This window comes from Corythoichthys intestinalis, chromosome 3, assembly GCF_030265065.1.
Source record: "Corythoichthys intestinalis isolate RoL2023-P3 chromosome 3, ASM3026506v1, whole genome shotgun sequence".
Taxonomy (NCBI): Eukaryota; Metazoa; Chordata; class Actinopteri; order Syngnathiformes; family Syngnathidae; genus Corythoichthys; species Corythoichthys intestinalis.
In genome coordinates this window covers 49,608,899-49,635,111 of record NC_080397.1, presented here as the reverse complement: position 1 = coordinate 49,635,111, position 26,213 = coordinate 49,608,899, and the positions used below count along the sequence as shown (strand labels likewise).

General features: G+C 39.6%; 1 protein-coding gene across 2 annotated transcripts in view; it reads left to right on the top strand.

The window, feature by feature from the left end:
* Window positions 1–26,213, top strand: part of rasef (RAS and EF-hand domain containing) — a 78,119-nt gene that overhangs the window by 39,655 nt on the left and 12,251 nt on the right. For both annotated transcript variants that reach the window (XM_057832352.1, XM_057832353.1), the window contains exons 8-16: window positions 348–416; window positions 524–590; window positions 5,375–5,460; window positions 10,021–10,315; window positions 16,009–16,149; window positions 16,259–16,406; window positions 24,527–24,608; window positions 24,692–24,806; window positions 25,000–25,107. In XM_057832352.1, the coding sequence (XP_057688335.1) occupies window positions 348–416; window positions 524–590; window positions 5,375–5,460; window positions 10,021–10,315; window positions 16,009–16,149; window positions 16,259–16,406; window positions 24,527–24,608; window positions 24,692–24,806; window positions 25,000–25,107 (1,111 nt within the window). The remainder of the gene's footprint in view (window positions 1–347; window positions 417–523; window positions 591–5,374; window positions 5,461–10,020; window positions 10,316–16,008; window positions 16,150–16,258; window positions 16,407–24,526; window positions 24,609–24,691; window positions 24,807–24,999; window positions 25,108–26,213) is intronic.

Sequence of the window (26,213 nt, the reverse complement as noted above, 5' to 3'; positions counted from 1 at the left end):
GTTTGTGGGTGGGTTTTTGTTTTTGTTTTTTGGGGGAGGGGGTATCGGTTCAAGAACCATTTAAAGACCCAAACCATTTTAAAAACTATGGAGGAGTAATCGGTATCAGAGATAACTGAAAAGATACCAACCCTAACCTAACCTGAAAATGAAACAATAAAATAAAGGTTTAGGGCATATTGAAACAAATACTATGTCAGGATTCCAAAGTTTGCAGTAAATCTTTTGAGATTCCTCAAAATTTTTTCTACAGTTTAAACTCATATGTCTGCATTTTCTGCAACACGGTGGGAATGCAACCAACGCTACGACAGAATTATGTATTAATTATTGGATATCATTTTCAGAGATGAGGAGCTGATGAAACATTTTGCTGAAGAGCGGGACATCTTGGAGAGCCAGATTGAGATCCTACAGTAAGTCACAAACACGTGTACCAAATCACATTTTGCCTTGATTACTGAGAAGATATAATATTGTAAAGATTTGTTAATAATGATCATTTTTTCTGTGTGTAAAAAAGGGAGGCCAACAGGAAGCTCCATGACAGCAATGATGGTCTGCGAGCTGCTTTGGAGAGGACCACGAAGGTAGGGATTAAGAGTGGGAAAGGTGTTTTTATTCATTTTTCCACGTTTATCTTTACCCTCTGGTGCATAGTGGTCACTACAGTCGACAGCTATTGAAATGTATCTCTCCCCCTTAATGCATTGTTTCTATGGTTTAACTCAGACATGTCCAAAGTCTGGCCCGGGGGCCAAATGCGGCCCGTGGTCAGATTTCATCCGGCCCCCAGCCTCTGTCATAAAATCAATAACGTCTGGCCCGAGCACAGACTGCAACCAGCATATGAAGTAGCTTACACATGAAATGCTGCTCATTTACCCACTAAAAGGCAGCAGCACTTTAACCCTTTATTGCCAAATGTATCACATTTGATACACCTAAAATTTATTATTTTGAGACTAATTTAGAATTTTGACATTTCTTTTCGGGAAAAAAAAAAGATGGATGCATGTCAACACATGCATCTGCAGGTTCCATGAAAAGAAAAGAAAAAAAAAAAAAAACATTTGGCATGGGTTATAAATATTAGAGCGGTTATTACACATATTGATTTTGACTTTTCTTTTTACAAATTTTCAAGGTTTTATTAGGACCTTGTTTTTCAAATTTTGGGATTCTCTGATAATTGCTTCATGTTGCAGGTATTTAAGGGCTAAGCAACATTACCCCGTGTGACCCACCACTTCCATTTTCTAAAATGGCGACAATCAACAAATAAAAAGAAAGTTGACTGTGACGGCCGACGCTTCAAGGATAGGTGGAAATTGGACTATTTCTTCACTAAAATACGCAACACCTGTGTCTGCCTCATTTGCAAAGAGACAGTCGCTGTTTTTAAAGATTTCAATGTGAGGCGATATTGCCAAACAAGACACGCTGACATGTAGGACAAGATTACAGGAAAGATACGCAGCGAGAAATTAAGCAACTTGAAGCTAGTTTAATTTCACAGCAGCGGTATTCCGCTAGAGCCCGAGAGTCGAAAGAGAACGCCACAAAGGCTAGTTGCGAGATTGTTAAAATTATTAATTCAAAAAAATAATAAAGCAAATGTGACACACAGAATAGAATGGCTTGCTAAAATTTGCTTAATTATATTGTTCTACGTAAAGGACGTCAGCCAAGGTCGGCCCCCCACATTTTTTCCTCACCAAATCTGGCCTCCTTTGCAAAAAGTTTGGACACCCCTGGTTTAACTGCATTGCAACGTCAAGAGTGCTCTCTGCTGCCATACTCTATTGAGGTCAATTTAGTGGTCAGTTGGTGTAACTGCAGGTAAATATCCTCTGAATCGAAGATAGCCGACAACCTGCCACCCGTGTCAACTACAACTGGCATATCCTGTCAATATGCCCGAAGAGCTACAGTTGTAAAAAAAAAAAAAAAATTATGATATACAGTAACATCTAGGGAAAAATGATATCTTTTTGGAATATGAAATATTTGTATACACGTTGCCACGGGTTACGACGTACTCGGTTTACGCGATTTCAACTTTATGACGCCGAAGTCTCGTCCGTCATTTTGTCTTTTTCATTCATTTTTTTAAACACACATATATACACACTTGTGTTCAAAAGGACACACATTTTAAAAGTAAAACACTTGACACAAAACAATTGGTTTTCAAACATCCATCTACTCTGATCAATATGTAAAATTAGTAGATTAAATTAGCATAATTTGCCTAACAAAATTCTGCTAGTTCAAAAGCTAATAATGCTAATGTATTTACAATTCTCATAGCAAATCGCTCACACGTAACTCCACAAAGTGTAGCTGTAAACTTAATTGCAAATGCATACACAAACATATATTTGCTGAAACAACTTACAGCTTTATGAGGGCCAAACCAGAGCGCAGCTGTCCTTTATCCAGGTGAGAGTCTGCTCCTCAGTCATTAAGCGACAGTCCAGCCAGACCCAATGCTGCCACCAGAGGGCAGTGTATCCTCTGTCATTAAACAAAATACAACACCGTAATTCTCGGACTATACGCCGCTACTTTTTTCCTTCATTTTGAATCCTACGGCTTGTAGTCTAGTGCGGCCTTTTTGTTGATTTATTTGGGTTAATGTGTAACACTTTATTTGACAGCGGCGTCAAAAGACTGTCATAAGACCATCATAAATTATGACATGGCACTATCATGGGCATTACTGAATGCTTATGATAGATGTCATTAAGTGTCATCGGGCAAGTTATGTCACAAACTCCATTTATATCCAGCTCAGATCTATTACATCCATTCAGAAGTGAGATAATTTGTCCGATAACACTAAATTACATCTCTTATAAGCATTCATTAATGCTCATGACAGTGTCATGTCATAATTATGATTGTCTAATGACATTCTTATGGTGCCACTGTCAAATAAAGTGTTACCAAATACCATAACTCCCAATTAATAAAACAACTGGAAGAGTAACTGAAGAAATAATTAGCATAGAACATGAATTTTGATTGTTATTTATAGAGGCGTGTGAAATTTCCGATTCTTAGATTATTCGCGATTCGGCCGTGGAAGATTCGAGAACGATTCACAAATATCCAAATTCCGATTATTGAATTATACCAGGTAAAGCGGAAGTAAAACACAGTAAGCGCGGTCTTTGGGACGCAATGAGGAACGGACCGAGAGTAAATATCATGTTCAACTCATGCCGCTAGATAAAAAAAAAAAACAATCATACCTGACTGGCTGACAGCCGCTACAAACAACGCCCAGTTGCTAGTTGCTACAAACATACGGCTACAGTAGATATCATATATATGTAGAACTAGATGCAAAATGACAGAGGACGTCGGTGTTAGACAATTTATTATTGAATAGAGATGCAAAATGACAGACTTTCCGGCGTAAGTAAAGAGCCGCCATCTTAAAGCAGTAGACCTCTCTAGAAGGCTCTGTTGTAGCGAACCTAATTAAGTTTTTATCTAAAATACTTCTAAATCAGCAGAATCTTGTCTTGAATCTATCTTTAAATGATGAAATAGTTTTAAAACTTGGACAAAAGTAGAGAGAAGAGAAATTATGGAATAACAGGAGCAATTTTAAAAACTGTAACAGTTGATTCACAACATTATATTAATTGAATGTAGTTTAAAGCTGCTGATACAGAATGGGGACTGGAGTATTTTATTTACTGTTATTTTTGTATATTTGTTTGCTGTTATATGTTAACTTTATACTGAAATAGTAGTTTGGTTTAGCCTAAGAGGATATTTGAACAATTTTGGAACTAATGTACAAAACATTTAAAAAAAAAAAAAAAAAAAAAGAAAAGAAAAAGGAGGGGGGTGCATCAATAATCGTTTTATAATCGAATCGGAGCCTCTGAATCGTAATCGTAATAGAATCGTTAGGTGCCCAAAGATTCCCAGCTCTAGTTATTTACATATGAAGCGCTGCAATGCATGCTAAGAGGCATGTTGGACAACAACATTGTTGACAGCAGATGGCAGCAGAGGCTGACTGTCTTGTCCAAGAGAGCAGTGATGGACAAATGAAGCTTCTTGAAGCAATGAACCTTTGCAGCCAATTGGTTCAAAGCTTCACGGTGGTTTATTTGGTCTTATGACAGTTGTATAATGCCGCTGTCAAATAAAGTGGTACCGGGTAATGTCTTTTGGTGTAAATATCCTATAATACAAAGAGGACAGCTGCGGTTTATCTCTGAACAAATGCTATTTTTGTGTCTATTTGGTGGGTAGCGGCTTATAGTCAGTTGCGCCTTATAGTTCGAAAATTACGGCACTTTTGGACTTTTTGGATAGTTATTTTTATATACTTAAAGGGTTAATACCGATTTACGCAGAAATTCGGTTTACGTCGCCAGTGTACGAACGGAACTCATTCGTAACAAGGGGGTTACCTGGAGAAATCTATTATTAACCATGTGTCCAATGAAGAGAACATCATGCATCCCCTGGTATATTTTTGAACATGTTACATAATTGTGTCACTGTATTTATGACTGTTTTACTTATAAGTTAGTATGTAATTGTTATATTTATTAGTAGTTAATTTAAAGATGTACATTGTCTTGTGCCGATTAGCCGTAGTTTGCATTACTATATGCATTTTATTTTATTTTTTAGACTTCAAAAGCAGCAAAGAATAAGGCAATTTACAGAACAGCCCAGGAAATTACATCCAGCTTCAGTGATGATGACTGTAGTGACAACACTGATGAGTGGCTGCCAGACAACAACAGAGACATTGGTGCTTAGGTGTAGGAGTCCCAACTAGAAGTTTCACTGGTTCTTTAATTCAGGCCTATGCATTGTGAAATTTCCCAAAAATTGTTCGAATTTTTATCAAAGCTTAAAACCGATCAAGGATTTCTATATTCACAATAGAACACAAATTAATTCCTTTTTGATAGTAACTTTACATTATTTTATGTTAAGTGTGCAGGTGCATGAAGTCTACTGGATTGGACATCATATTTTTGAAAAAAAAAAAAAAAAAAGGAATAAAAAAATATCAGAAAAAAATCTTGACCAAGGATTTCATAATTCATGCATCGGAAGGTTAAATGTATCTTAGTTATTGTCGTTTGATTTAATTTAAATAATCCAATTATCGTAAATATTGGTTCAGCAAATAATTGTATACATTGTAAATATTTAACATAAATTATTAAAATTGTACATTAATTCATAATATAAACAAGAATTTCTCAAATATTTGATTATTAAATGTACAATTTTTCAGATGCTTATGAATTTGATTGATATGAATCTTTAGTCTGTTGTTTTAGTTTATTTTATTTGAAAAGTGCTGTGAATGTGTGTGTTACAGTCAAGTGGCGGCGGGTCCTCCAGCAACACAAAGGATAGAAACAGAAGTAAAAGCATCGGCTACCAGTCACCGTATGCGCTGGACAGGTTAGAATAATTTTGTTGTTTTAACCCTAATGATGCTTTTTCTCTCTCTGTCTCTCGCTCACAGACACACGCACACACTTTTATTTTTATTTATTTGGGAAATATGTATATAGATACGTTGTACTTTACGGGTTTGTCAAAACTAGCCCTTAAAGTGCGTATGACAGGATTTAAAAAAGTCTAAATAGCATTATTATGTGAATTAGAATCATATTTTGAGATGATTCAACTATATACAATAATTTGGCAAAGCGCAGATGACGAGAAATTTGTCTTTTAATCTGCCGTTTAGCCACGCCTACCGTTATAGGGCTCTAGTATCCCCAACAGGAGGATGACATCGGCAGGGTCATGGTTTTATCTGATTTAGTATTCAGCCCATTGAGGGGAAATTTATTCAGAACAAAGAAATTGTGACGAAGAGAGCCGCAAAATGTCATTGTTTCAATCTCTCTAGTCCAATATTTTTACAGGATATTCTTTTTATCCAAGTATTTTTCCCCAGTTGCTAATAAAATGGTATGGTCGTGACAAATAACATTTTTGTGCCAAATAGAATATGACATATTGTATTTATTCGGTATGACTAGGGATGGGAATCGAAATCCGATTCCAATTCAGAACCGGTTCCGAGTGTTTCGAGGCCTCGACATCACAATGAAAAAGCCTTAACGATCCCTTTAACGATCCCTAAAGACGCATATTGCGTCGTGACGTGTCTTGTTGTCCAGACGCATCAAACTAGCATGGCGCCAAGAACCACTCGCTCCAAAGTTTGGCTACACTTCACCAGGAAAAAGGGTGAAAATGAAAGGTTACGATAGTTTAGCACGAGCGTTGCCGCCGTAAACATAACAATGACATAGGTTCGAACGCTCGAAAGTGTGTCTTCACTTCACGAGGAAAAATTACAACAAAGCGACTTGCAGTCATTGCGAGATGGAAATAACTGCATCGGGAGGGAATAGACTGCACTGTCCTCACCGAGACGCTAAGGCTCAGTCCTGGCTATACAGCTAGCTAAACTCCCAAATGACGATGCAGAAGACGTTGGTATAATTTGCTGACTTTATTCAACCATCACTTGAAACTAAAAATAGAAATGAAACAAATCAATTTCGTCCCCAATAACAAACGGGTTCGCATCAACGTAAATCAGCGATGATTAGCTGCTAACACAGTCATAACAAACAGTTAGCATGCGTTCGCTAGCATTAGCACATCGTTTAAACCACTACACAACTGGATTTAAGTGTCCGATCGCGAGTGGAAACACACAACAACAACACAGAAGATGATACATACAGGCGTTGGCTCTGTGGATATTTTACAAACATTAACAAAGAACGTAGGCTCGTGGCAGTGTTTCCTTTTCTCACTAACTCGCTCACTGGCTTGGATGCAGCATTTCTTCTTCTTCGCGCACTTCTTCGCGTGAGGAAGCGCAAGGGCCCCGCCACTTGAGCGTGAAAGCGCCATAAAAACTAAAAGGCATGCATTTCAATATACTGGTAAATAAAAACAGGGGTCCCCAAACTACGGCCCGCGGCTCCATATTTGGTCCGGCCCCCTGAACAATTCCAGAGAGCATTTTGATTTTTTTTTTTTTTTTTTCTCCCTCAGTAGTGTTATTTATTTCCTGGCCTTTTTCAGTGAATAACTCAGAGAGGGTTATTTGGTTATTATCTATTTAATTAATAGTGCTATTATTATTTATTATTATTATATTATATTATTATTTTTATTTGATTTACTTTTGTTCCGTGAAGAATCCACAGAGGGTTATTTGATTGTGGCTTTCTGAAAAACAATAATTGTTTTACATTTCGCACTCCTGCAATCGTCACACTTTTTCTGTTACAAACTGACCCCGGCCTCTCATCAGAGAAGGGAAAAGTTATTTGGCCCTCACAGGAAAAAGTTTGGGGACATTGCCAAAGGCAGAACAACGACCTATATGCCAAAATATACCAATATTTTTTATTTCTATTAGAAAAATGTTTCAGTAAAATGTTACACATTCTTGTGCATTTGCCACTTATTGCCACAGTTAACATTGAGGCTTTGGGCCTCTTTTGACCTCGTTGTGAGTTTGTAAGGTTGTGACTTCTGATTAAACAAACTTGATGCCAATCAAAATGTTTGTTCTTCTTTTTCCCGAAATTAGAATCAATAAGAGAATCGATAAAGAATCGAATCGTTAAGCAATATCGATAATGGAATCGGAATCGTAAAAATCGTATCAATTCCCATCCCTAGGTATGACATGGCAAAATTACTCCATAATGGTCAAAACTGTCGACTTCGCCTTTACTGTCGCAACGATATTTTATGCCACTGGAGTTTGTCCGGCTTTTGTCTTCTCCTTGCCCCGGCTTGAGTGAAAAGAAACTGCTTATATACACAGACAGACAAGGGGTAACGAGACAACGAGGAACAGGTGGGTGACACAGGAGGATGCAGGATGGAGGATACACTAGGAGCAGGTACAATAGGTGAAATCAAAGACAAACACAAAACTAGCCCGAATCATTTCACACGGCGGCGGGGTTGTCGATTGTCTTCGCCGATCAGCAACCCGCCTGGTGGCAAGCAAGTTATAGTTCGTTGTTCCCCTGCTGCAGAGCTTGTTTGAGGGGAAGCAGCTGGACAATGACTGCCGGACAAACCGGCCAACGTCAAAGAAGCACGTAGCTGCCATATGGTCAACACGAATATGGTTTTAATTAATGTTTCACTACACGGCGAAGACGTAAACAATGAGAGAGCGGCGTGGAGTTGTTGTGCCGCTAACATGGCAGGATGTGACTGAGGAGAACTTTTCTACATGTCCGTCCATGATCAAACGTAAGAAAATATTCCTTTATTTAAAAAAAGTTTGTAGTGTTTACTTTGTAATCGCTGTATTCGTGGCAGTTTTAACACAAAGGTGCAATTTCTGATGGGGTGGAAAATTAAACAGAACACCGGGCACTCGAAGAGGGCAATAAGCCAAGTATAGCACTCTCCTGGCGAAGGAGGGGTGTGCGACAAGCCGCCAGTCGGTGGACAAGGAGCATTGTTAGCCACAAAACGCAAGCCACCTCCGTATTAAAATGTGTGCCATGATCCCAGTATTTGACATAATACAAAACATGATGTTTACTCACTTTGTCGTAAGTCCAATGGTCCCACAGTTGTCGCACATTTGTCTTGGCCGATCTTGGGGTGAATGGGAACTTTCTGAAACCCAAAAAGGCTCACACGCCTCTCCCTGGTGCAGCTACAAAAGCTTAAGCCATTTGACTGGCGTGACGCGATAAATAAACGAATTAATCCGCAAAATCAGCTGAATCCGCAGTCCATCTGCATGCTATAAAGCAATGCTGTATTGTGAGATGCTGACCCGGGTGACGTCACATCCGCATTCGTCCTAATCCCGAGACTGGAGCCGGAAGTTACTTATTTTCATGGCGTGGGATTCAAAAATATATAAAACGATCGATTCCACACACATCCAAGCGGTTCATTTCATTCAGGAGCATAAAACACCGCGTGAAATATGAAATAAACATGCTTTTTGATGTCATACGCACTAAAACTCTCTGAAGCGTTCCTAGAAATCAGCTTTGATGATCATTTAGAGCAGACGTGTCCAAAGTGTGGCCCGGGGGCCAAATGCGGCCCGTGGTCAAATTTCATCCGGCCCCCAGCCTCTGTCATAAGATGAATAACGTCTGGCCCGCACACAGACTTAATAAATTGATAAGCAGTACTGCTACCAGCATATGAAGTAGCTTAAACACTAAATGCTGCTCCTCATTTACCCAGTAAAAGGCAGCAGCACGCTGAGCCTTGACTTCCAATTTTCTAAAATGGCGACAATCAACAACAAAAAAAGTTGACTGCAACGGCTGACGCTTCAAGGATAGGTGGAAATTGGACTATTTCTTTAATAAAATACGCAACAACTGTGTCTGCCTCATTTGCAAAGAGACAGTCGCTGTTTTTAAAGAATTCAATGTGAGGCAATATTACCAAACAAGACACGCTGACATGTACGACAAGATAACGAGGAAGATACGCAGCGAGAAATTGAAGCAACTTTTGAAGCTAGTTTAATTTCACAGCAGCAGTATTTCGCAAGAGCCCGACAGTCGAAAGAGAACGCTAGTTGCGAGATTGTTGAAATTATTAATTAAAAAAAAATAATAAAACAAATGTGACACACAGAATGGCTTGCTAAAATTTGCTTAGATACATTGTTCTGCTTAAAGGACGTCAGCCAAGGTCGGCCCCCCACATTTTTACCACACCAAATCTGGCCCCCTTTGCAAAAAGTTTGGACACCCCTGATTTAGAGGTATCACCCTAAAAACAGGTGAGTATGCCTGTTGAGTGCTGGAGGTAGATTGAATTATATTACTTCGTAAAGCCGTTTCCTTACTGTAGTATTATTTATTTAACACCTGCAAAAGTGAAGCGACCAAACCTGACGGACAAGCTTTCGAAAAGCCCTCTGGCCACCCAACATAAAATTATTTCTCTTTTATCAGTTCTTTTTTGTGATGTCTTTTCAAGGTTCTGCCAGCGCCCAGAAGACTACCCTAATTATGGCCGTCGTCCCAGCAGCGACTCGCTGGCCCTGGCGTTGTGCGACCCAGGACTTAGAAGGCGGAACAGCAGTGAATGCGAGGAGGACAGCCTGCCCGAGATCTACATGGACAGCGGTCTGTCCACGTTGAGAGGCTCTCACGGCGGATACGACTCGGAGCAGGAGGTCAAAGGCCTGGAAGAGGAGGAGGGTGATGTGGAGGAGAGCGTGAGCAAAAAAAAAGAGGAGTTCACTACCAGCCGCTTAATTGACGACGCTGAGGTTAGGCATTCTTGATTTAAAATTATACTGTTGCTTTCATTTTGTGTTCCGTCTTTTTGTAACAGTTCTGTATGAATGAATGACAAAAACCAGGCTTTCTTTGAAGTTGCACTTGGTTTGTTACGTAGTCAGAACAAATGGATTCAAATGCAGTCATGGCACATGGCCCACAATATTCAAAGGGGCCTTTCAAAAGTGGTAGACTGCATATGGTCAAATATTGGTACATTAGTACCCTCTAGTGGTGTGTCCTATGAATGCATGATCGAAACGTCTCAATCAAGAAACCTGACATTAGCAGGTAACCTTGTCGCTACCTGATCGTGACGGGCTAGCGCAGGGGTCGGGGACCTTTACTGGCTGAGAGAGCCATAAACACCCCATCTTTTAAATGTAATCCCGTGAGAGCCATACAATATGTTTAAAACTAAAAATACGAGTAATGTGTGCATTTTATGTAATTTCAACATTTTTAAAGTACAATAAGTCTCTGAATTCTTTTTATTAACATTGTTATGCTGTTGCTAATCAATGATGAATATTTCTTACTATTAATGCGACTTCTGGTACTGCATGGTGTTGCTGATGGCTCTGTAGTCTGGTTGATACTTGATGAGGTTAAGCGTGATGCAGGCATTGAGAAACTTAGGATATGTCTCTTTTCATGTTCACGAAGAAGCAACATGAATCCTGTTTTTTCCAAGCATACATGGAGCATTATCAGTGCACACCGAAACAAGTTTGTCCATTGGTAGATTTTTTTCTTTAGCGAACTCAATGAAGGACTTGAATAAATCCTCCCCTTTTGTTGTTCCTTGCATAGCCAAAACTGCCAGACTTTCTTCATGTAGTGTGTCACCGACAACATACCTTGCAATCACGCTGAACTGTGATAAATTGCTTACGTCCGTTGACTCATCAAAAGCGAGTGAAAAAATGGAGCCGAATTTATGTCCTTCACTTGCGTTGCCTCAATTTGATTTGACATCATGACGGTACGATTGTGAACAGTTCTTGCTGACAGGGGCATGTCTTTTATCCGCTTAATAATCTTGTCTTTATCCGAAAAGTCGTCAAAAAGTTCATTGGCAACATCAAGCATGAATGCTTTGGCGTACTCCCCATCTGTGAATGGCTTCCCGTTTCTCACAATTGCTAAAGCGCCAGCAAAGCTAGCCGAATTCCAGTCACCTTGTTTGGTCCAAACACGGAGTTGCTACTGACTAGCTTGCACTCTTGTAAGAAGCTCTTGACATGCTTTCTTCCTGTTGTCCCCCGCCGGATATTTCGATGCAAATGTAGCATGGCGGGTGTCGAAGTGCCGCTTTATATTTGACCTTTTCATAGATGCAATTTTATCATTGCATATTAGACACACCGCAGAACCTGCTCTCGACACCTGGGCTAGCGGATTGCGACGGACTGCTACTGCGCATTCCCAAACAGATGCCATTTTCTCTCGAGCGATGACAGCAAATTTAGTTATGTACGTGATAGATTAAACAATAAATATACATTTTTCTGTCTTTTGGGTGGGTGATAATGGTCTCTGAAGGGTTTACTTGGGATGAGGGAAGAGGAAGACTGTTTAAACTGCACTGTTTAAAGGGAGCCACTGACAGAAAGACTTGTGTTAGTATGAGTTATAATAATTGATATTCAAACCCCTCTTAATTTTTTTTCGTTTTCATAAAATTTGAGCAATGTGTTTAACTAGTAGGTCGCCATTGTTTTTGACAACGCAATGCACTCTGGGCGGTGCCGTACTTCCACAGTGTCACTCATTAGCTACATAAACATGTCGTTGGTTCTGCCCTTCCAATTTGAACCCGGGCGGAAAAGTGATGAGCAGGACAGCACTGTCGATATTTCACAAAATGAGCAGCAAAAGAAATAAAATGAAGGTGGCGTGGCAGAGTAGTGAGTGAGTGGTAGAGTAGTTGTCCCCCAACCCAGAGGTTGTCGGTTCAATTCTCCACGTTGATGAACTCGTCTAAGTATCCTTGAGCAAGATACTGAACCCCATGTTGCTCCTGGTGCTGCGTCACCAGTAGGTGGATGGTTTTGAGGGCCTTGAAAGGTGGAAAAGCCTTATACAAGTATAAGGCCATTTACCAAGGTTTCCAGCGGGATTCGAACCCGCGTTTCCATGCGAGAGACGTGCGCATAGACCACAAGACTATAGGTCCTCGCGCCTTCAGAGTCATGATTTTCGTTATAAAGCAATCACAACCCACATGTGTTGCCTGTGCGATAAAACCTGAAAGGGAAATGCAACTGAAAAGAAAGTGCGGCTGGCCTGACCACGGTATTAAAAATATGCAGCTCACTTCAGACAGCAAGCAGGCAAAATAACATAGGGATTGCGTAAAATGGTTTATTGAACACACAAAAAAACACGCGATCGCAAAAAGTTAGACACAAAAGGGGTTCATGGCAGTAGGTTGGGATCAGTTTTAAAAAATAAACCTGAGGGAAAACCGCGGCGAGAGGCAAAAACAAGACATTGATGCAACTAACAACGAAGGGATATACAAACTGTCAAATGGCACAGGTCAATATCTCGGCAAGCCGCCTAGGATCGCTTAAAAGACACTGCTGATGAGCTGGAAATGGATGCAGTTACGACATTGGGAACTCATCTCAGATCTCTGTAACAAAACAATGTGACAAAATCATGCCAGTTGTCATACTAGCTTCGCTTGCTAGCTAACACAGCTATTCTCCCTGTCCAGGCCACCCCCATCATCACCCCCAGCGTGCATTGCGCGCGTAAAACATGGCGCCCTCCGTAGGTCAACAAGTACTAAATGTTATAGATTTTTAAATCAATGGCAATAATGTATGTGCTTCTACTAACATATTTTAGTCAAAGAGAACAATTGTGGCTTATTAGAGTCTACAAGTCTTTAGGTCCGAGGATCCATTTAAATTCTTGAAAGACATTAAAGCAGTAATGTGAAGTAATTTCATAACATGCCAAATAGGGTCACAATTAAAGTAATTAAACATTGTCTAACAAATAAAGCATGAAAAAATAATTTATATGTTATATATTTGACAAAATAATCGCGTTTCCGAAGTTCGAGCCTGAAAGGGGACGAACCCGGAAGTGATACGTCACACCGAGAACAGCAATGGCAGCGCTCCATACGGCCGCCATACAAAGCCCTTCAAACAATGATTCAAACAGCGATATAAGCAATAGATCGAGCGCAAGGGAGGAGATCCAAGTTTTTGAAGAGTTGGAGGAAGAAGAGGAGGTTGGAATTTTATGTTGGACCTAACATGTATTAGCCAGACGCTAATCAGGATGCAAACAATGTGCCAAGACTACCTGACATTGAATGGAGACAAGACCCATCGAGATTACAAGATTGGTAAGATATAGGCTGTTATTATTTTCATGATTTGAAGATGCAGGCATTTGCACATAATTTTATGTTTTTGTCTATCTGATGACATTGTTTAAAAAAATAATAATCAGACTGCATGTTCATTTTGGCAGATCCTGCAGCTCTCGTGCATGTAAAATAATAATATAAAAACGTTGGGGGGAAAGAAGGAGATGAGTCGTTGATGGCTTTCTCCACTTTATTGTGGCAACAATAAGAAAACAAAATAATAGCGGACTGCCGCCACATTCGACCGCGAAGTTTTGCTTCTCGCTCATCTCCGCCTCGCCTCGTACTACCAGCTACTACTACTTCCAGTCCCAGCGTCTCTTAAACGGATCGTCCAATGTGTCTTTTTATGAGCTTTTTGTCGACAAAGTTATCGAACACACGATGTGCTGACAACTTTGTTTCTTAACACATGGAGCTAATAGTAGCTGGGGCTATCGGCAGGAAGTGGCGTCTAATGGCGTGAGGAAATGTAGTTTTTTCACACAAGCGAACAAATTACAAAACACCACTTCAGTGTTGTCCCGAGACTACATTCCCCATGATTCGCTGTGAGATTGACTCAATGCCAACACGCAAACAAACCTCTCAACCTCTCAAACGCTCTCAACGCTCACATTTGACAGCATTCTGCTGCGGTCCTCCTCGCCAGCTGTTTGCTCGCCATTCACGCTCGTTTGCATTTGATCGCTAGTCTGATACACTCCCGCTTTTTCGGTGAGGTCTTTTGTGTTTATTCGTTATCGGATCGTTTTTGTTCACCACTGTAAATAAGAGCACTGAAGCAAGAAGGGGTAAGTCGCCATTTCTGTTCAACACGTTTTCTCCTGTTTTGTTTAGCGTAAGAAGCTAGGTTAGTGGCTGTCTTTTCTTCGTTGTTTTTCATGATCAGGGTTTAGTTAGTGGGTGGGGTTCAAGTGTAGATTCCTTTTATTTGTTGTTTTGGCCTGGGCTTACCCTGAAGCCGCGCTTCATCCACATTTTGTACATATTCATTGCGAGTTTGATTGTTGTGTAAATTTTGTGCCACTTGTGAAATTGTGTGGCTCGTTTTATGTTATGCCCTTCGCGAGCCTTCATTGGGACGTAACACTAGCGAACACAACAACAACTATGCCACGACTATTGCCACGAGTTGGCTTTCGGCTAACGTCGCTAGCTTCTTCTGTACATTCCACAAAAGTTGGCAGCTCTGCTTTGACAAAGTCATCAGTCATCTATCCAAAAAGCACACTTACTTTTTGGCAAATCCTTGATCATAAGCAGACCGGTGAAGGAAGCAGGCATCTTCGAAGTGTTTGCAGCAGAGAACACTACTCGATGATGGCGTGAAATTCATTCGCTTCGTGCGAACGAAATATGTCCATTTACGTGCCCTGCTATCCTTTGGCCACTCATACAACTTTTCGTTTGAGTGAGAACAAAACATCGCCACACACCGCCGTGGCATCATACTGAGAAGCAATGCAACAAACAATACTCTTCTATGGCGGACTTCCCTCGCACTTCCCGGTGTGACGTAATTTCCGAAGATTGCCGAAGAAAAGCATTTTCGTTTTCAAGAGCGTTGCTATGGGTTAAACAAAGAATCTGGAAGGGTTGCGTTAAAAAAATAACGAAAATATGCTTATAAATGTTTAGCCATTGATATTATTCAAAAACATGGTTGGCCAACCTTACTTCACATTTCTGCTTTAAGTTTATGTGTAGATCGTAACGGTGAAGGCATTAGTGCTGCATATGCTTGTACACTAGATGGCGGCATGCACATGAAAGTTGCTTGCAATCCGCCATTAATCAAAAGATTTTATTTTTTTGTACGTGCCGTGATGTGATGATTTATATGTTAAATTCAGGCATATAAAAACAATTATTCAACTCACATGCCAGAATAACTAATCAAAGAATAATTAAATTATATGTCCGAATCTCCCGCATTTATAAGCATAAACGGTACGTGATGTAGCACACCTCAAGGCACTCTGTGGGTCCTGATTTTTGTTCCAATCGATCCAGCACAGACTGTTGAACCAATAAGGTTTCTGCACTGTACTGCAATAAAATGATTGCACTTGTAAAACATTGGTGAAAAAGTGCCATCTTGTTTGGTTTGATTGAAATCCTGCACTCACAGTGGGCCTTTGTGGAATAGGTTTGAGACCCCTGTTCTAAAGAACCGATCGTGATCTCAACTGTTATTCATAAAGATTGAGAAGACTGGCGGCAATTGTGTTTGAGACCCCTGTCCATCTCACATTTCATGTGATGTTGTGTTTTTTCACATGGCAGCCAGCAGAGACACAGGATGCCGAGTCAGCGTTTGGTTCCGACTGCAGCTCCGTTCTGGACTGGAAGCCGTCCGAACCCGTTCCAGCCCCACCACTTGTCCCCCCTACCATCCGAAAAGCTGTCAGCGCAATCAGTGTGCAGGCGAGAATACTGTGCTTTTATGGATGATAAATTTCAAATTGAGTCCAATTTAAACTGCATTGTATGCAAGGATTAAATACACGACCATTCGTAATTGTGTTGTCCTTAGAGGGAGGACAAAGACAGTGACCTTGGCTACATGACATCCGAGAAGGCCTACAGGATTGTCATGGCCGGAGACTCGGCTGTGGGCAAATCTAGCTTCCTTCTGCGCCTCTGCAAGAATGAGTTCAAAATCAACTGCAACGCAACTCTTGGTGAGTTGCACCTTTAAATACACACACCGTTTAACCCTTTCAGGGATAGTGGTCACAACAGAGGACAAGCTATTCAAAAGTTGACACTTAAACAAATGTTAGAAACTTATAACCCTTTGTAGCAGTGGTCCCCAACCATTTGGCACCACGGACCGGTGTGATATGATCCTTTTTTTTTCACGGATTGGCAATGTGTGGCAGAAATTGTGCAAGGAGAGGAAGTGCAAGGAAATTGTCACTTACCATACGCTGAATCAACTTTTCATTTTTTTAACAGCGGCCTCTCCTTAAACTTAAACGGCAAATATCCATGGTCGCAAGCATAATGAATCCTTCTCCGATCATGAAAAGTTTTTTGGCTTTGTATGATTCTCTCAGTGCATTCGATTTTGTTGCCTCGTTTGCTAGCTTTTAGCCACATATTATAATGAATGAATGAAATATTTACTGTCATCATCATCGGTATCACTGACAATAATTGAAAATTACAAAGTGTGATATGATTTGCCCGAAGGAAGGAACCGAAGAAGAAGACAAAGGCAGACGGGAGGAAGCATATGCTTGTCAGTTTCGTGTCCCCCCATACAGCTAAAGATGCACAATCAGACATGGTACAGTTACATACATCACATGGCCACAAACTGTACAATAACATAATCAACAATCTGGGTTTACAATAACTCAGCGTCCAGTCAAGCAGCTCGATTGCGGTCGTTGACACAGCAGTCTCTTGCACAAGATTAGTGGTCTGAATGTCAGGGCGTACAAGGTTATGGCTTTGTCATGTCCCTGACATTCTAGCATCTATTTGCTGTGGGAACATTTTGTTGTGGCTATGTGTGTGGCAAAAGTGATTAGGCGTTATCACAGCTGGTGTGAGTAGCGACTCAAAATGCTTTTCTTATGAGTCTCTTTAAAGGGTACATTCCTAAGGTGTAAAATCAAACAACATGTTGTACATATTTTATCCCAAGATTAATGTCACCACAACAAAAGACATGCTTATGATTCGTTTTAAACAGTATCTTTTCCATATACTCAGTAAGCTGGACATTTGAATCAGGAGCTCGGTAGACGCAGCAGAGTTATGTTTTTACAATTGGGGATAAGGAGTTCAATTGTTATACATCCCAGGAGATTATCAATCGTAATTGGAACACCCCCTCCTCCCTTAGATGCCCGATTCATTTGTGCCATGTTATATCCGCGCAAATTAAAGTCAGCTTTTGTTATCTTTAGTAGATAATCCTTAATGTGTTCAAAATTCTTGTAGAGACTCCTGCCGTTGATAAGTTTCAGCTTACCCTCCACATCCACGGAGTTGTTATACTGGTCCGCTGTGTAGTATTTACAGTTATCCAGTTAAAGAATGGACTTGGTTGTAGGCTCCTCTTGTTGCTCAGCAGGTGGCGTTTTATCCATAAAAACAAGATGTCCAAAAAAGTCGCCGCCTGTAGCACACAGCCAACAGTTGCTAACATTACTGCTTACACTGACTGATGCTGGGCTGCTATAGATGTGCAAACACCCCAGTAATGGCACCCAACCACTAGAAGGCGGCATACACAAATCTTTACTCAGATTAGTCAATACAGTAGACAGGCATATTGATGTGTCAAGAGGCACAAGCCAGATTATGGTCGTTAACAAATTATTCATTATTTTTCTGCAGCCAGGTAGCAAATGCGCCTCGGACCAGTACTGGTCCTGCTTTATAGGACAAGTGACTATTTTTGGTCATTTGAACAAACTTAAATCTAGCAATTAATTTTTTTAATTTACCAATAATCATCATTGTGACCCAATGTTGTTAATAACGGCGTTAGAGTATAACGGCTTTAGAGTATAACAGTGTTAATAACGGCGTCATTTTTATCAATAGAGAGTAATCTAATGAATTACTTTTCCCATCTTTGCAACGCCGTTACCGTTACTAAGGATGTGAACGCGCGCGTTACTACAATTTGGGTGAATGACTCTGGAGACAGGGGACATGGGGTTGCGACACCGTTAGAATATCATTCGCGTTCTTGCTAGCATTAGCATTTAGCGTGGCGAGCGTCATCTTTAACTCTCAGGCAACTTTCGTGTCGTTCAGGTGGGTATAATTAATTGAAAATAATGGACAGTTTTTCTGTTGAGTATGCATTTTCATCACCAAGCGGGGATTGTCTATGTAGATGCTACAATATAATAATCATTTGTTTGTTTGTTTTTTTTTTATTACCAAATATAGTCACTTGCCCTAAACTTTTCTTGAATGACGTATCCATCAACCTTGTGTGAATTTTTTTTTTTTTTTTTATTAATCCAAACATCTAGAACAAAGATAGGATAGGAAAGAGATTCAGAGCCTTATTTGCTATGTATATTAGGGGTGTGACGCTACACCAGGGGTGTCCAAACTTTTTGCAAAGGGGGCCAGATTTGGTGTGGCAAAAATTTGGGGGGCCGACCTTGGCTGACGTCTTTTATGTCGAACAATATATTTAAGCAAATTTTAGCAATCTATTCTGTGTGTCACATTTGCTTTATTATTTCTTTTAATTAATACTGTAATTTCAACAATCTCGCAACTAACCTTTGTGGCGTTCTCTTTCGACTCTCGGGCTCTTGCGAAATACTGCTGCTGTGAAATTAAACTAGCTTCAAGTTGTTTCAATTTCTCGCTACGGATCTTCCCTGTAATCTTGTCGTACATGTCAGCGTATCTTGTTTGGTAATATCGCCTCACATTGAACTCTTTAAAAACAGCAACTGTCTTTTTGCAAATGAGGCAGACAGTTGTTGCGTATTTTAGTGAAGAAAGTCCAATTTCCACCTATCCTTGAAGCGTCGGCTGTTGCAGTCAACATTCTTATTTTTTTTGTTGATTGTCGCCATTTTAGAAAAGTGGGAGTAAAGGCCACACGTGGTAATGTTGTAATGTAGAGTGCTGCTGCCTTTTCGTGGGTAAATGAGGAGCAGCATTTAGTGTGTAAGATACATGATATGCTGGTAGCAGTTCTGCTGACCAGTTTATTAAGTCTGTGTGTGGGCCAGGCGTTATTGATTTTATGAAAGATGCTGGGGGCCGGATGAAATTTGTCCACGGGCCGCATTTGGCTCCCGGGCTGGACTTTGGACATGTCTGCGCTACACACAAGTCACGGTTCGGTGCGGGTTCAGTAGGAAAACAAAAATGCTTTTTTTCCTCACAGCATTTGAAAGTTAAAGTTTGTATATCATTACACTCTTAGATAGGGGAAATTTTTAAAAATGTAAAAAGTGTGGCCTATGTTTTTGTTTGTTGTTTTTTTTTTCTGTGGTGAGCCCTGTGGCACTGTTTCTTTTGTTAATATGGGATTAGTAATATGATGAACTGATAGTTGAGAAACTTTTTAAACTTTTAATAAGCAAATGCTTCCTTTTTGGGGATAGTGAGTAAATTTTGTTATTTTTATTATTATCAGTAAGGCAAGGCAAATTTATTTGTGTAGTAAAATTCAACACAAGGCAGTTCAAAGTGCTTGAGTAGTAGTAGCACTAGTAGTAGCATTGTCTTGACAACTGTTGTTGTTATCCTAAGAGTCTCATTGGTTTTGTCAGCTTTATTTTTAATTGCTTTTTATATTTTTTTCTTATTTTCTTTCTTCTGGCATCTAGTATGTCCAAAATAAAGCATTCAATTTACCCATATTTTTTTATTTTACTATAAGTCGCACCAGCCAAAAAATGTGCAATGAAAAGGAAAAAAACATATATAAGTCGCACTGGAGTATAAGTTGCATTTTGGGGGGAAATTTATTTGATAGAATCCAGCACCAAGAGCAGATATGTCATCTGGAAAGGCAATTTAAAATACAATAGAGAACAACAGGCTGAATAGGTGTACGGTATGCTAACTTTACATGACGCTACAAGTTAGATCGGGCCTAAAAAATCCAGCCCAACCCGACCGGCCCGCAGGTTTTAAAGATCGACGCGGCCCGAGCCTGATCAATTAACTTGATTTGCTTGCCCGAAAAACCCGAAATTTTATGTTTTAATTGTAGGCACGAGCCCGAAAACAAAAAAGAAAGTTTATCTTTTATTTGTGAGGATTCAGGAGAAGGAGGAAATGCAGGGATGCGATGCGTGGTTGTGTTTTGTGTGACGTCACTTTTGTGACGATGCGGTGCATATATGCATAATGATAACAAATTAAAGCCTGTCTTTTGTAACGAATTCTCCCAGTTAAACAAGACTGTAAGATGGATATTCAATAAACATTTATATCTTTTATATTTGTGTGTCTGTTCTAACAGGCACAAAGTGGATTTGACATTTATTTTAATCTCCTCGAGTTGGCAGAAAAAAACGCAAGTGTTTAAATAGTCAACATATTTTTATGATCATTATAAATGCATTTACACAACGAAATAACGCTGGAAAAGTTTGTTAAATATATTTCTCGTATGAGACCAAAGAGGCACATTCGTTTACATTCAGCGAAGCCGACACAGGTTTCGGTATCTTCAACAATCAATTTGAATCCTTTCCATATCCCACTCCAACCGCAGTTGTTTGCTTTCAATTCCCTTGCCTTTCGTTTGTTTTTCACTCCTAGCTGCTCCATATCGAAAAGGAAATACCAGGATGCTCGCAGAGGGTGCCAGGGCGAAAGGGGAAGATTGAAAAGAGAGCGGGGCCACTGCGTTCACGTGCGCAGGCATGCACAGCGCCTTCTCTGTTTTATCCAAATTATTTATTTTATTTAACATCCATACATCGTTTTAGTATAAATATATGAATATATATTTATTTTTTAAAAAGTTAGTGAGAGCGAATTCGGACCCGACCGTAAATAATCACACATAAGTTGCTCCACAGTATGAGACGGAAAAAAAACCTGCAACTTATAGTCCAAAAAATACTGTAAACAAAATCAATTGTCCTTTTGATATTATTTTTTTGTAATTGGTATACATCAGGTATAAAATAATCACTCACCTTTCAGCAAAATTCGCCGTTTTGAAAGTCAAACAGGGTGACCTACGTGAATTGTGTAGATTCGAGGAGAACATTTTAAGGGGGTGGGGGGCGTAATTCCATCTAACTAACTAACGACATGTTTTATTGCAGTTGCTAAGCCTGTCGTGATATGCAATGAATCCATTTGTCGCAAAGTAAATAAAAATGAGGGCGATAATTTTCCTGGCTGCGTTTTATGACCGCATGCATGCATGCATACATGTGTGCATGCGTGTAGATGACATATGAGACTCCTGTTCATTTCACAGATGTTTATTGGTCATCAACACGCCGTACAATTACACTTCAGACATACAAAATAAGGAAACACATGTATATGAAACACTATAAACATGAGCATTGCTACATTGAGACTAATAGGGAAAAAAGACAACCTACTTTAGCCTGCTATAAAACATTGGCAGTCTTCTCCAAAACGCAAAATTTGGGTTAAAAGGTGATACTTCAAACATTAAAAATCGCTGGTTAACAGCATTTGCAAACGACAAAGTTTGGGGAAAAAAAAAAAAAAATCTATGAGTGACACCACAGGCAATGACAAAAAGTGCTTTTTTGCAGAGTGTAAAGCTGTCAGCGGTTTAGCGAACGTACTTGCGGTGAACATTTCAGAATAAAAGCACGTCACTTTCAAATAAATATCGATTTCTGAAGTTAATCCCACATACTTCAGAATTAATACTGTAATATGTAAATACTATATTACTACAGAATGCAGATTCTACACGAAGAATAGCTTTAAAATGACACCCTTTTTGAAAAATATGATTGTAATAAATATCATAATATAATACTATTGTATATAGTAGTATACCATAACAATAATGCTAGATATTTTTTCAAGAATTGTTTTGAATAATGTTGGAAAGGCGAAGCCAGTGTTCTGAATCTGTTTACATTCCATTCTTTTGCAGTAGTAAATGCTATCAACATTTCACCCCATTGTTTATGTGTGATTGTTATTTACATATGTATTTGTTTAAGTGTTCCAAAATGTTTAGAAATTTCATTACTAAATTAGTAATGAATTTTGTCGACTAATCTTAAAAACAGTCGGCTGACTAATCGGGAGAAAATGAGTCGTTTGGGACAGCCCTACCGGAACGTATTTCGTCCATATTTGATTCATTTTGATGCCTGATACTGTACATTAATACAATGTTCATAAAAAACTAATTAAAAAAAAAATCAAATGTACTGTTTAAAAACAGAAATACAAACTGGTTACAACCCCAAGTAACACTAAAGATGTGTTTTTTTTTTCATTTCAAGCTGGAAGGCTCACTGTTAATGCCCATGTTTCAGTGCCATTGACAAGACGTCCAATCCATTTTCACTTCGCCCCTCGCAGTCAAACTGGATTGGATGTCTAGCCGTCAATGGCAGCCAATGAGTTAAATGAGAGCCAAATCCAAATTTGTGAAAGGGTTAAAACAGCAAGGGTTATCGCCTTGTTTTTTTACACTAGATCAGGGGTCGGGAACCTTTTTGGCTGAGAGAGCCATAAACACCTTTTTTTTTTTTTAAATTGAATTCCGTGAGAGCCATACAATATGTTTAAAACTAAAAATACGAGTAATGTGTGCATTTTATGTCATTTCAACATTTTTAAAGTGCAATAAGTCTCCGAATTCTTTTCAATAACACTGTTATGCTGTTGCTAATCAATGATGAGTATTTCTCACCATTAATGCGACTTCTGGTGCTGCATGGTGTTGCTGAAGGCTTTGTAGTCTGGTTGATACTTGATGAGGTTAAGTGTCATGCAGGCATTGAGAAACTTAGGATACGTCTCTTTTCATGTTCACGAAGAAACGACACGAATCCTATGTTTTTTCCAACCATACACGGAGCACAACTTTGTCCATTGGTAGATTTTTTTCTTTAGCGAACTCACTGAAGGACTTGAATAAATCTTTCCCTCTTGTTGTCCCTTGCATAGCCAAAACTGCCAGACTTTCCTCACGTAGTGTGTAAACAACAACATACCTTGCGATCACGCTGAACTGTGATAAATTGCTTACGTCCGTTGACTCATCCAAAGCGAGTGAAAATAATGGAGCCGAAATTGTGTCCTTTTTGCGTTGCCTCAATTTGATTTGACATCATGATGGTACATTCGTGAACAGTTCTTGCTGACATGGGCATGTCTTTTATCCGTTTAATAATCTTGTCTTTATCCGAAAAGTCGTCAAAAAGTTCATTGGCAACATCAAGCATGAATGCTTTGGCGTACTCCCCATCTGTGAATGGCTTCCCGTTCCTCACAATTGCTAAAGCACCAGCAAAGCTAGCCGAATTCCAGTCACCTTGTTTGGTCCAAACACGGAGTTGCAACTGACTAGCTTGCACTCTTGTAAGAAGCTCTTGACATGCTTTCTTCCTGTTGTCCCCCGCGGGATATTTCGATGCAAATGTAGTATGGCGGGTGTCGAAGTGCCGTTTTATATTTGACCTTTTCATAGATGCAATTTTATCATTGCATATTAGACACAACACAGAACTTGCTCTCTCCACAAAGGCAAATTTCTCTGTCCATTCCTGCTGAAAAGTACGATACTCCTCCTCTTTTTTTTCTTTTTGCCATCATCTCAAAAGGGCGAAAATTAGCGGGGAAAACGAAACTAAAACCGTGGGAAAATTACTACGCACATGTGCACATCGGCCGCTCTTTTTGACAGCAAAATACGGCGGCCCCACTCGATCAGTGTCTGCCTCATCTGCGTTGCCAATGCGATTGATAGACAGATAAATAGATAGATAGACGCAACGACATGTATGTTTGCCACTTTCCCACTAAAATAACTGCGAACCAGCTTTCTAGTCGCCGGGGATCGTCGCCGTTTTGCGCAATGCGCAAAGGAGTATAACGAAGCTTTTTTTTTATTATTATTATATATATACTGTATATAATTAGATTTGTCTGCGAGCCAGATGCGGCCGTCAAAAGAGCCAGATATGGCTCGCGAGCCATGGGTTCCCGACCCCTGCACTAGATGATGCTCATTGGCGTTTTTCTTATACGCTACGTGAGACTTGGGTAGCCACTCATACAGCTTTCTATTTCGTATGAATATACATTATGATTTATTTATTTGTTGTTTTTTCAGGTGTGGATTTCCAAATGAAGACATTCATGGTGGACGGAGAGCCCACTCTGTTACAAATTTGGGACACTGCTGGACAGGAAAGGTGTTTTTTTAGTGTTTATTTGTATGTGTGTGTGGGGGGAGGGTGCTTATGTGACTTTATCATGAGTGTTCTGTTGGATCCAGATTCCGCAGCATCGCAAAGTCTTACTTTCGGCGAGCAGACGGCGTGCTGCTGCTGTACGACGTGACGTGCGAAAAGAGCTTCCTGAGTGTGAGGGAGTGGGTGGACATGATTGAGGTAGATGACTAACCTCTGACTTTTACTTGCCATTCTCACCTTTTAATTCTTACTATATCCATGTATCTCTCATTTTTCACAAGCAGCAGATGAGTAAGTGTTGTCACAAATCTTTTGCGTGTTGTGTGAAGAAGCTTTGATATGATCTGGAGTGAGATTATTCACCCATGTGTTTTTGTGTGTGGAAAAACAGGACATGTCTCAGGAGGACATCCCTATCATGCTGATCGGTAACAAGTGTGATCTCAGGCAAGGGGCAAGCAACAGTGTGCCCACCAGCTATGGCGAGAAGCTGGCGATGGTGAAGACCACCACTTTTTATTACTATACTATTATTTTTCTATTTAGTACTACAACTGTTATAAAGGAAATAGGGGCAAAATTGGCACTAAAAAAATGTGAGTAATGAACGCCAACACAAAAAGTTTTAATAATGCCTTTAGATGCTAACAGGACTGACTCGCAGTTTAGACGCTTGCCACTAAGATGCCACCAGATGTTGTAAAAACATTATTATTTATTAGAGACATCTTTGTGGACCGAGCACAAAAAAAAAACAAAAAAAAAATTGGCGAGTTTTCAACAACAAAGCAAAATAGCGTGCCCAAGAAATCTGCAAATTTGCAAATACCTCATCCAGTATTGTTTTTGGCAGCCATTTAATTTTCATCACGCTTATGGACGAAAATATTAATTAGGCTTAGTCATATTTTAGTCATTTAAAAATGTGTTTGTCTTCGTCTAGTTTTAGTCAATGAAAACTCAGACAAATTTCATATAGTTTTAGTCGACAATTCTCCAAATGTTTTCGTCTATAAATTTCAAAAGTTTTATTCCATGAATAAATAAATAAAAGGTTACTAACAATTTCGAATGATTATGACAGACGAGCACAATACTGTAGAGTCTACAAGGGACATCACCATTGTCATGATATAATACACACTCAGCAGGAAAACATCACATTATTTGCTATTAATTAAACTCACCTGGACGCCACGAATTGTATGTAAAATGTTTTCCAAGAGTTTAAGAAGACACGGAGTCACCTCGCTAAATGCTAACACGACGCTATGCTAATGCAAACGCTATGCTAAAGCTACAAGTTTGTTTAATGTGTGATGATCACTCAGCACAGACCTTTAACTCATTCACTCCCAGCCATTTTCACCGGAGCAACACCCTTCGCTCCCGGCCATTTTACTGGATTTTGACTAATTTTGCAAGGCCCACAGAAAATTCTGTTCTATTGCTGTATAAACATGGAACACACGAAAAGAAAGATTACACTCTCTTCTTTCAGCAGGAAAAAAAAAGTTAGTTCATATCTTTTTCCATTCTTTAGAAATCAGCATTACAAAATAGCTTGGTTTGAGCAATTTTCCAATTTCTGATGAAAAACAGAAA